This window comes from Chaetura pelagica, unplaced genomic scaffold (genome assembly GCF_000747805.2).
Source record: "Chaetura pelagica isolate M959 unplaced genomic scaffold, ChaPel_1.0 scaffold221, whole genome shotgun sequence".
Classification (NCBI taxonomy): Eukaryota; Metazoa; Chordata; class Aves; order Apodiformes; family Apodidae; genus Chaetura; species Chaetura pelagica.
The window spans coordinates 12,687,473-12,698,914 of NW_009952533.1; the positions used below are offsets into that span (position 1 = coordinate 12,687,473).

Below are 11,442 nucleotides of genomic sequence, written 5' to 3' on the forward strand. Positions count from 1 at the left end.
AAAGAGAAGCCAACAAATGAAAGAGCAGGTGTTCCTTGTGTGATCTAGAATTTCTAATAGCAATAGGAGTATCAGTTCTTCTGGGATAGTACCTCAGGAGAGATCAGTTTTACAAACTGGTTGACTTCCAAACGCAGCTGCATATGATGCCAGCAAATCACCATTTGCAGATAACTCTGTTTTAAGACCTTCAAACCCCCTTCTCCTGTTGGAACTGTGGATGGAGGATGAGACTTTGAATAACAGCATATGTTCAGTGACCTTGCTTAGTCACCTGCGTCTGCTGCAAACCTTCTAAGAGAGGTGGCACAAGTCAGAAAATACAAGTTCTCATGGCTATTTGCTGCCACTGAGGCCTCTGAACATATGAAGATTCAGTCTTAAGGCCATGAAGTCTTAAGATGAAGAAGAGATCTTCCTAGGAATTCTTTAACATTAGACAAGATCCACAGAAAGCTTGTGTCACTGCCAAAATTATTTTGGTGTCCTGAGGTTACACCACTGCAAGAGGAGCAGGGAGCCAGGGGCTTTGCAATGTGAAAACGAGTTGGAGCATGGAGCTCCATGCTTGAGGGCTTAGTAGCCAACTGTGGTCTGATCTGACTACCAAAAGTTGGGACTGAAAATAAATAACAGGCTCTGGTGCTTGGGTCTGTTTGTTTTTTTGGTTTTTTTTCTGCATTCTTCTGTGGAACATCTGTTGGGACACTAGACATTGCACTTGCTTTACAGACCATTAGCCACCATCCCTTAGTTAGTTAGGAGATCTTTTTTCCTTATGCCAAGGGTATCTTTGGCTACGCCATTATTATAAGATTTGTCTGCAGTTCTGAATCTCTCCAGCACTGCAATGAGCTGCAAATGGAGGCAGTGAGACTCCTTATTCTCTCCTCAGTGCTTTTTGGCTATAGACTACTTTGGATGGCCATGCATCACTTAAAAGAGACATAAAAAAACCTCCCTGCCCCACAATTTGAACCTTTCTCTAATAACATCTGAATTTAGGACCATGAGTAGTTTATTAGTGAAACAGCGGCTGCTGCCTCCTCACATTGATGACTTGGATACTTCCAGGTCCAGCTCTCCAAAATGAGGTTTTCTAAGCCTGATGCAGACTGGGAGCCATTTAAATAATTAACCAGAGAGACTGTAAAAACTGGAAGCCTTCATGAAAAAAGAAAGCAAAAGCAGAACTGTTGTGCAGTGTAAAGAGCTTCTAGTAACAAGTAGTCACAAGTAAGATGCAGCATTTAAAGCTGCTATTAAACTGTCTAAGATCTGCTTTTAGAGACAGACACGAACAAAGAACTCTTTAGATCTCTGTTGTGCATGTCAAGTTTTGTGCATGTCAAGTGTAGGCAGTGCTCGTAAAAGAATGTGGGTACAGAATGAAGAATTTTCTGTGTGACATTATTGTTACTATAGTTGTTTATACCATATGGTTGGGGCTTTTTTCCTAGGTTCTGCTGTTTGGCAACTGATTGCATCGTTCTTGAAACTCCCGATATCGGGGACCCATTGCATTGTAGGTGCTACGATTGGATTTTCTCTGGTGGCAATTGGCACACAGGGAGTCCAGTGGATGCAGCTTGTCAAGATTGGTAAGTGTAGTTTCCTTTTATGCATGAGGGTATGTGAAATAGCACACACTGCCTGTAAAAAACATTCCCAGAAATCTGCTTCATGCCTGTAGCACTTTCTCCCTAAATTATTTTCCACCCCAGTCCTGTTATTCAGAAGATGCACTGATCCTGTTTTCATTGAAGGCTGCAGTGTCTCTTCAGTGGAGAAAGGGGTAAAGAAGTTGCACTTCTCTAGTGGTGAGCAGAGTAGACACTGTCCCTCAGACACATGCTTCAAGGTGACATTCCTCCTCTTCTAATTTTTTTTATGGCAGCTCATACCAACTCGTTCTTGCTCTCAACAACGCTAGCCATCATGTGAATGCCCACAGTCATGTTTCTCCACCCACTAGCTTCAGGGAGGTGAAAGCTGGGCATACAGCACATGTTTAACTCACAGCCTCCCACTGCCAAGATCAGCACAGATAAGCAGGGATGTGAAGGAGTTTTCATTGTTGTTTTGGAAGCCTTATAACCCAAGTTGCAGCCTTTACCCTGTATTAAAAGGACTTGATGATGAAGGCATAGAAATACAATTGATCTTCAGAGAAGTTGGAGCAATGTGTATTTTTTCAAAGTCTGTTGAAAGTAGAAGAGGGATTGCAATGGCAACAGAATCAATCTGGTAAATATGCCACAAACAATAAATCACTCTGGATGAGATTTCCAGAGCACTGCCCTAATCCGGTTTTATTGAAATCAGTGGGAGTTTTGCCACCTACTTCAGCTAAATCAGTACTGGACACTTGCAGATCTGGCCTGCAAAAAATGTAAGCTCATTATTAATTGCAGTTGATGCTTCTATGGCATTTTGGAAATCAAGACTTCTACCCTGTGAGCAGCATGGCATCCTGCTAGATGCAGTTGCTTTCCTCTTGCTTTCAACATTCATGGTGGTTAGGAAACTACAAGGCTTTCTTGGTCCACTCTGTATTAAACTACAAGGAACTTTCCTGATGCATTTGATTGCTAAACTTGCAAAAATATGGGGAAATGTTTTGGCCGATGTTTCTAATAGTGCCAAGCAGTAATTTGACTTTCATCCATGTCAGTGGACATTGAGTTGCACGAGTTGCAAGTAAACGTACAGAACACTCATTCCGGTTGTACAATAACTGTTTTAAATTTATTGCTAATTAACTATTTACTTAACTATTATGCAAGAATATTGTTTATTTCACTTCTTTCTTTTCTACAATACAGTTGCCTCTTGGTTTATTTCACCACTGTTATCTGGTTTGATGTCTGGAGTTCTCTTTGTGCTGATCAGATGCTTCATTTTAAACAAGGTAACGAAATCTCACTATTGTAACGAGTGCTCGGTACAAGGGCTGTGTTCTAACATCCTATTTGAGTGCTGGCATTTTCAGAGTTGAAAGTTTGTGGCTTGCTTTTTTGACAGTAGACCAGCCATTTTTTTAATAGCCATTTGAACTTAGCAGTTCTGAAAGCTCAGGGTAATTTGACAAGTATATGAGGCTTAGAAGGTGCTATGTGATAACTAATATTATATATTCTGTTTGATTAAAGGATGGTACATTGAGATTGCTTTTGTGTTAGTACAAACTTGTTGGCATTATCTTAGCCTCATGCTAGCCAGTCTGACTAGTGTTTAAATAGAACAGTCCTTTGGAGGTATTATAATTGGTATTTCATAGTTGTGAAAATTTAAGCTTTGTTTTTCTAGTACATCATACGCTAGAAGATGAGTGTCTGCATGTTTCCTAGATTCTCAAGAAACCTGAATCTATGGGGTTTAGTGACCTCAGTCAAAAGTGGCAGCTTTGAGGTAACATCAGTCCATATATCTCCATTGCAGACGACAATTTGTCTACCACCCAGAATGAACTGGAAACCAGGACACTTTTATCTGCTCTTTTAATTTCTCTCACACCATGCTAAAATGGGGGAGTGCAGCACATGACAATGACCTAAAATAAGGGATACTATATTAGCAGTTATACAGGGAACTTCCATAGATGAGTGATTTATTCTTTTGCTATAAATAACACCACCTGTAACTTCAGCGTCATCATTCTTTATTTCTGATGTAAATAAATGTCAGTGGTAAAAGCAGATGATAAATTTGATCAGACTCAGCTTTGAATTTAAAATTACTCAGGTTGTGTCAAGGATAAGGAGAAGTTCCTCTACTGCATTAAAACCTAACAGCTTAAGAAAGTAGTCATTGTAATCACATGAACTCTGATATAAAAGCCACATATTTAAGCATTCAAGAGGCAGAAAAAGTTCAAGCTAAGGAAATGGTCTTCCGACTGCCATCTGTGCCATTCATACATAGTAAGATCTGTAGAGCTTCTGGCATAAGCAGCTAGAGACTTGTGTTGTGTGTACGCACAGAAAAAGAGCAGCTTTTTAGCTTGCAAGTCCATGCCCTGGTGTAAGGGTTCGTGCCCTTGTTGGAGGTGCCCATGAATAGCAGCTGGCCCTGTGGATACAGCCAGTGCTGCATCACCCTTTGGGACCCGGGCATAGCGCAGGGCAGCCGCAGCCTTCTCACTTGACTCCCTTTTATAGCTCATGGCAGCAAGAGACAAAACCACATTAGCCAGCCCTTAGCTTTGCCAGGCTCTTTGCAAACACGTGGAGCTCCTCCAAAGGCCAAAGCAGTCTCTTCACAAAGGCTTTTTCCCTGGCTCACAGGGAGCGTTTCCGCTGCGCTGTCAGCTGAGCCTTTCCTCGTGAGGGCCGGGGGCACGAGGCCGCAGCAGGCAGCCGGCGCGGTGGCCTGCTCAACGTGGCACCCTTGCTTTATATATGTTACATGTTGAGTATGGCCAGACACTTCGTATTTCAGAGATTTTTGTTACCTGGTGGAAAGTTCCAGGCTGGCTCAGTCAAAACTGAGGTTAGGAATAAGGTTTTGCAATGGACACCTTGCACTGATGCTTGCAGCCCCGCCCTGCTCAGCACCCTTCTGTCATGCTGAGTGAAGAGGACTGCTCATTTTGGAAACAACATAGGTAAGAAAACATTCGCAGAAAGAAACCTGCCCCCAGTCACCCAGCAGGTCTGCAGCCAACCTGAAATTACAGCCTGTCTACCTGGTTCCCATTAACAGCTTCCCCAGAGTGCTGATGCTTGCCAGGACCAGCATTGTGGATTGGGGTGTAACCAGACAGGTCACCATCCTTTCCTCACTGTCCACCCAAAAGTCCCACCTGCCTGGTGCTGACTCCAGAGCGCGTGTTTTCCTCATGGTGGTCCATGCTAACATTAATGTGCTGGAAAATCCAGCTAATGCTTCCTTTCCTTCCCAATGTCTATGCAGGAAGACCCTGTGCCCAACGGTCTCCGCGCACTTCCAGTGTTTTATGCTGCTACCATAGCTATTAATGTGTTTTCCATCATGTACACCGGGGCACCAGGTGAGTGAGCCATGGGCAGCGGGAGGCACAGCAGGGAGGCTTCCTGCTGTGTGTAACCATGTGACACTGCATGGTTATCTTCTACCTTCAGAGTTAATAAGGGCGAGAGTAAATCAGACACCTCCCTATGGGCTTCTATTTGTGCATGTGTTTTTGTGACTCCCTCCTGATCCCTCCTGTTAGCAGGGAAGAGTGCAGCTACAAAAAAACCCTCTTATTTAGAGGAAGGGAAAATATTGAGCTTCAGCTTAATAAATCTGAGCACATGTTGAGCTCTCAAAGGTATTCCAGATATTTGCATCAAGGTGGGAAAGCTGGAACTGGGTGGTAGGAGCAGATAGGCTGTTTGCAGTCTCATGCTGTAGCTCCCTTGAAATCAGTAGAGTCACTGTTCTGGTAGAGCTGGCATGAAGCCTGTTAATTAGATTTCCCTTCAATGATAAGAAGCTCCAAACCTGTTTTTGCATTGAATGTGTCTTCTTTCTTGGCCTCTGTGATTTCATTACAACTCAGTAGAAGGAAATGATACATGTAATTTTCAGGACTTCCCTTGTATATTAGTATATTTTATGTGCATTTGCATGTTTGTGCTTACTTATGTTTGTATTTATATTTGAAATTATATTTTTATCTTTATGTTTGTATATTTATAGTCACACATTTTTGTTTGTATATTTGCATTTATGAGTTTATATTTAACTTAAGCAGTGTACATTTAAACACACACTTGCAAGAAAAGAGTTCAGAAAGAACTATGTGTGGTGCTCTCAACTACATTATTGAAGACTCTGATCATTAAATGTTATCTTTAGTTAGATTACTGCCCCAGACCTATGAACTAACAGGCAATTGAAGAAAGACTCCTGAGCACACCCCTGAATTAAAAAAGTAGGCTTAGAAAGTGACCTTTTTTGAATGGAAATTTGTTTTCTCTAAAACCTGTCCCAGTAAGTGTACTAGATAAATGCAGTCAGTAGACTCTACTTCACAGCACATTACTGAAATGAATAAAAAGCTTGAGATGTTCCAGATTTGAGGGTAACATAACTCAACTATTCCTTTTTCTTAAGTCTAATTGGGTACATATCCAAGATGTTTTACAGTAAATTGGCTGTATAACCAACATTTCCTCATTAATTGTTTTTCAGAAGTAGGTCAGGCACTCTGCAGTGACTCATTAAGCAAAATAAATGAAATAAGAATCTCAGTGTTCCTTCTGTTTTAGCGTAGTTTCTGAAGTGTGTGACTAAAAAGGTGGGGCTCTGTTTTTGATACTCAGGAAATAAATATTTACTCTCCAAGGCCTCTTGTCCTGGCAACATTTACTCACAAGGATGAGTTAATCACTTGGGTTTCAAGACAGGCATGCACGTATGGGTTTGAAGGATCAGACTCCAAGCTCTTTCTTCATTAACAGTCTGATAATTTAATTGAATAAGTGTAAGAAGCTCTGCTGGGGGGAATACTTGCAGGAACACAAGTTATTGACATGATTGTGCATACCAGGACTGGAACCGCAGTTCTCAAGAGCTACATTAAGCTATTATCATAAGCAGATAATGGCTTAGATTAAGCTAAGCATTAGACTTTACTGACCAGAGGAAAGGTCAGGTAAACACCCTAATGGGCAATGTAGTTTAACATGCATTAGTTTGTAAAATTGCTGCAAACATGTTCTAGCAACCCTGATGACGGAATTTATCCCTGACTTCTTTGGAAATAAGGTCACAGTGGGGTAACAGAGAATTGGGAGGCTAAACCTGTTAATGTTTGCATGTCAAATAGACTTCTAAGTACTGCACTAACTGATACATACGTTGAAAATGGTCGGCTCAGTCATGTTGGTTTTTAATACATTGTGAACACAGGCTTTTCTGCACCAAATTGCTCTTCCACTCTCTGAGACACTTAAGTCATGTTAATTGATGGTTTGCTTGGGTTTTATTTCTTTGTCTTCGCAGTACTGGGACTGGTACTACCGATGTGGGCCATTGCTTTAATATCAGTTGGTGTATCCTTAATATTTGCTATCTTAGTCTGGATTTTTGTGTGCCCCTGGATGAAGAGAAAAATAGAAAGTAAGTAGTTCCTTGTTGAAATGAAAATGATGTAAAATAATGGAAAATTATGGAAGTGCCCTAGAGATGTCACCTAGCCCAGTCACCACTCAAAGCAGGATGTGCTTAAACAATTCCTCATGTACATGTATACTTTGCTCTTAAAAATCTGCAGTGGTAGAAATTCAGAACCTTCTTAGGCAGTCCATTACAGTCCTCACTTCTTCTGGAATTTAGCAAAAATAGAAAATAAATCCTGGAATACAATCCGTTTTGTATTTTATTAAGGAAACATTAAAGAGGAAAAATCTGGCAGATTTATTGTCTTTAAGTGACTTTTTTAGCTTTACAGTAAGTTGGGCTGATCACAGCTTTTACCTTTACAGTGTTTTGCTTGTTTACTTTTCTACTCAATAAATTCAGTGTTTAAATTGCAGTGAAAAGTTTCATATTTCTAGTAAGTGAGCAGCTTGGTGTTTTACTTCAGTTATCTACTTCAGTGAATGTTGTAGGAATAAACAAAGAGCTCTAGAATTTTCTGAGATTAATTTAGTGTAAGTAACTGTTAGAAATAAATAAAGAATGTGTATGAAATGGAGCGGGGTTATTGTATCCATACTGATCTATGCCATTGATGCAAACAGTATAAACATAAGCAGCAAGACAGGTGGATAGATTTGGTTTAAAATTACAGTGGTGCTCTTTCCTTAGGCCGATTAAAGAAAGATGCTGCACTGTCAAGGATATCAGATGAAAGTCTTGATAAAATTCAAGATGAAGAAACACCAGTCTTTAAAGAGCTTCCTGGTGCCAAAGCATCTGACGAGAGCACGATTCCCCTTACTGGCTCAGTAACAGAAGCTGCTGGGGCATCAGATACTATTGCAAATGGAAACCATCCACGTGTACCATATGGTAAGAAGCTAAGACAACACAGAGGGTTTATCTTCTCCCTGTTTCAGTAGGGTTTCTTAACTGTGAGTAGGTCTCTGTTGTAAATGGCAATTTAGTGTTTGGGATTTCCGGCTCTAATCCCTCTTCAGCACGTGTTGGGAAGGATGCTTGGTAAGAAGTGACATTTTCTAGAGAGGACTTAAAAGCAATTACATTTTGTTTGGCTGTATTTCAATTTTAGAAACAGCTGAAAACAAAAATTACTTTCTTTTTTACTCTACTTTGTATCCTTAATGATGTTTCCATCCTTTTAAGCAGTGGAAAAATACTGAGAACACAAATTGCTGATGTATGAAGGTGAAATTCAGCATAAAGATGATTAGCATACTGGCACAGTAGATTAAACGATTTGGGTTTTAGTTGACAAATGTATGACCATTTGGAGTGTGTCCACTAGAAAAATTTCACACATTTTCTGAACGTATATTGATAAGAAGTGAGCTTGTGTGCATAAAGCTTTTCTTGTTCTTGCATGTGGTGGGATCACCCCCCCCATACACACACCTTCCCACCCCCACCCCACTGCTCAGTGGTCTGCTGACTTTGATTATCACTTTGCTAACATCTAGACTGCCCTGTAATTTGGTTAATAAATGTCTAATATATTCAACTGATTCTTACAAAATCAAGTAAGTTGTGACATGAAGCCTTTTGTGTGTGTTCTTCCAGTTTAAAAATAGCTAAAAACAATTCTGAATGTTGCACAGTGGAAAGTTTCTGGGAAGTCTAGCTGTGACATGTATCCTACAGTGTACACTAATGTTAACTGTATACAGTGGGAATAACTATCATCATGTTCATAGAAATTAGATATACAAAATATTGGAATATCTGAGGAAATATTTCTGCAGAACACGATCTTTTTTTTTCCTGTGGTTTTAAATTATTTTTAAAAGTTATCTAAATGTTATGTCCCTTAAACATAGGTATTTTTGAAAGTTGACCTCATCATATTCAATATGAAATTAAACTAAACCTAAAATCCTTATTATGCCTATTCAATGTAGACAAAACCTCTGAAAAAGGAGACCTTATGTTGCGAGAAAGGAATTTTATAGAAATAACTTTTCAAAGAACCTGAGGACTTAGCCTTTGTGTATCACAGTTGAATATGTGATCCCAAGTGGCTTGATGCAGGTCATGCAGAATGCTGGGGGGAGATCCAGTGCTGGAACAAAGCTTTTTTTGCATTGAATTGAATCTTGACCTATGCACTGCATATATTGCAAATTGATCTTTGCCCTGTGCTCTCACATTGCTGCCATTTTATTGTCTTGCAAAGTGGGAGGGAGGCGTATTACATTTCATACAAGTAAAAACTCTAAATCTCTGTCTTCTTAGGAAGGGCATTTTCGATGACGCACACCTCGGTGAAATCACCTGTTTCCAATGGCACCTTCAGCTTCGATGGCCAGATAAGGAGTGATGGCCACGTCTATCACACTGTGCACAAGGACTCAGGTTTATACAAAGACTTGCTCCAGAAAATACACCTGGACAGGGCCACTGATGATAGGCCCGCTCAAGAAAACAACTACAAACTTCTACGACGCAACAACAGTTACACGTGTTACACAGCTGCTATTTGTGGCATGCCCGTGCATTCTTCCTTTAAGGCAGCAGATACATCAGCTCCAGAGGACAGTGAGAAGTTAGTGGGAGACACTGTTTCCTACTCCAAGAAGCGGGTTCGCTATGACAGCTACTCCAGCTATTGCAACGCAGTGGCTGAGGCAGAGATCGAGGCAGAGGAAAGTGGGGTGGAAATGAAGTTGGCCTCTGAGCTCACGGATCCTAACCGGCCCCCAGTTGAACCTGTGGAAGAGGATAAGGAAGAGAAAGACACGTCCCAGGTCCATCTACTTTTCCACTTCCTCCAGATTTTAACAGCCTGCTTTGGATCCTTTGCCCATGGAGGTAATGATGTCAGGTAAGTGGATGAGATCTCACAAACCAGCAGTTTTATGGTATAATTGCTTGGAGCAAGGTTTGTCCATTTGTCTGGTTGGAAAGTGTTTTCATTTCTGCAGGCTGTTTTGCAAAGTTTGTGACACTGATGTCCCCAGTGCCTTCCAGGGGTTGAGCTGCTCAGTCTGTGGTTTATTCTCTTCTCAATGGTAACATCTTTTTTATTCGCTGCTAAATGATTTTGCAGTATTTACTTTAATTCAGGTTTAATCTTGGCAAGCTTTAAGGCATGGAGACTTCCCCTGGCATGGCAACCCAGCTCTGCAGAGTTTGCAGCCTGTATTAACTGAAAGATCAGAGATCGTAAGCAAATGAGAGGTTTAGACTATTTTTGTCATTAGAGGAACTTCATCTCTTGTCACATTGCTAAAAAAGATGTGTGAAGATTTTCTTCATTTTAATTGCTGCAGCCCTTATAGACTTCCCTTTGCCAAATCTTTTGCGTGGAGTTTTCCAGATGTTTAGAACCATGTGAGGCAGTGTATCACTAAATAGTCCAGAAAACCTATTAAAACTTAACATCATAGTCCTCATTAACTGCACATACAACTTACCCAGCCGCCACAGTTCTTTTACCAAAATAAAGGTAGCTACCCCTGAGAAGCTCTAGACACATTCACATGCCACATGCAGAGAGGGAACATGAACTATGTCTCATTTCCTAATGCTCATTTAAGAAGGTTCCCATCTCTCAGAGTACTTCTGGTATGCAGTACTCCCCCACTGGAGTTTTATCCAGAGCTGCTATTGCCCTTGAGTTGCTTTTTGAGATTGGAAGAAGCCGGTGAGTTATCCTTCAGTCATTCAGCTCAAGTGTGTCTGTCCTTAAATCTTGTGGCATTAACAACATTTACCAGGAATGAAGGGAAAGGGTCATCCTCCAGAAGTCTTTCTCTTGTGTTCATATTGACTCAGGCAGCTGACAAAATCTCAAAGTTGGTTTCAGAAATGTTTCTCTGCACCTCCTTGCCCTCTGTCATCTGGACAGATGCCTGTGAAGTAGTGTGTCTTCACTCACTCATTTGCCAGCCTCTTTCCTTTCAAAAGCTTGGCCCTGTTTTATTCCACAAAGTACAAGGCTTTTGACTGAAGGATGTAGGATGTGGGGTCAGGATGGGGCTTTTTATACTTTTCTCATCTGCACTCACATTACTCATCTACTTATAATGTTACTGTATCTCCAGGGCCCTATTGCACCTCTCCAGCTTGGTGGCACGTGGCTGAAGGGCATTTTGGGTGTATTTTCTCTGTCCCTGAGAACACTGTGTATTTTCCCCTTAGGATTTGGCTGGACTGTCTCTTCCCTAGGGCTGGAGCAATCCACTTGGTATTTAGCAGGCATTCTTTCCTGTATCATGGTAAGGTCCCCTGAGAAATCCACTCAGAAGCTGCTTGTCGAAGCTTTGGTCCTTATTTGGGTTGCAGCTGGGGCTGTACCCACTCCCCTTCCTG

The 11,442-nt window shown here is 41.1% G+C and overlaps 1 protein-coding gene across 1 annotated transcript in view; it reads left to right on the plus strand.

Annotated features, from left to right (window-relative positions):
• SLC20A2 (solute carrier family 20 (phosphate transporter), member 2) overlaps positions 1 to 11,442 on the plus strand; it is a 32,824-nt gene that overhangs the window by 3,993 nt on the left and 17,389 nt on the right. Inside the window, exons 2-7 of the mRNA XM_010008964.1 lie at positions 1,461 to 1,601; positions 2,826 to 2,911; positions 4,915 to 5,011; positions 6,973 to 7,089; positions 7,780 to 7,983; positions 9,364 to 9,952. Coding sequence (XP_010007266.1) covers positions 1,461 to 1,601; positions 2,826 to 2,911; positions 4,915 to 5,011; positions 6,973 to 7,089; positions 7,780 to 7,983; positions 9,364 to 9,952 — 1,234 coding nt within the window. The remainder of the gene's footprint in view (positions 1 to 1,460; positions 1,602 to 2,825; positions 2,912 to 4,914; positions 5,012 to 6,972; positions 7,090 to 7,779; positions 7,984 to 9,363; positions 9,953 to 11,442) is intronic.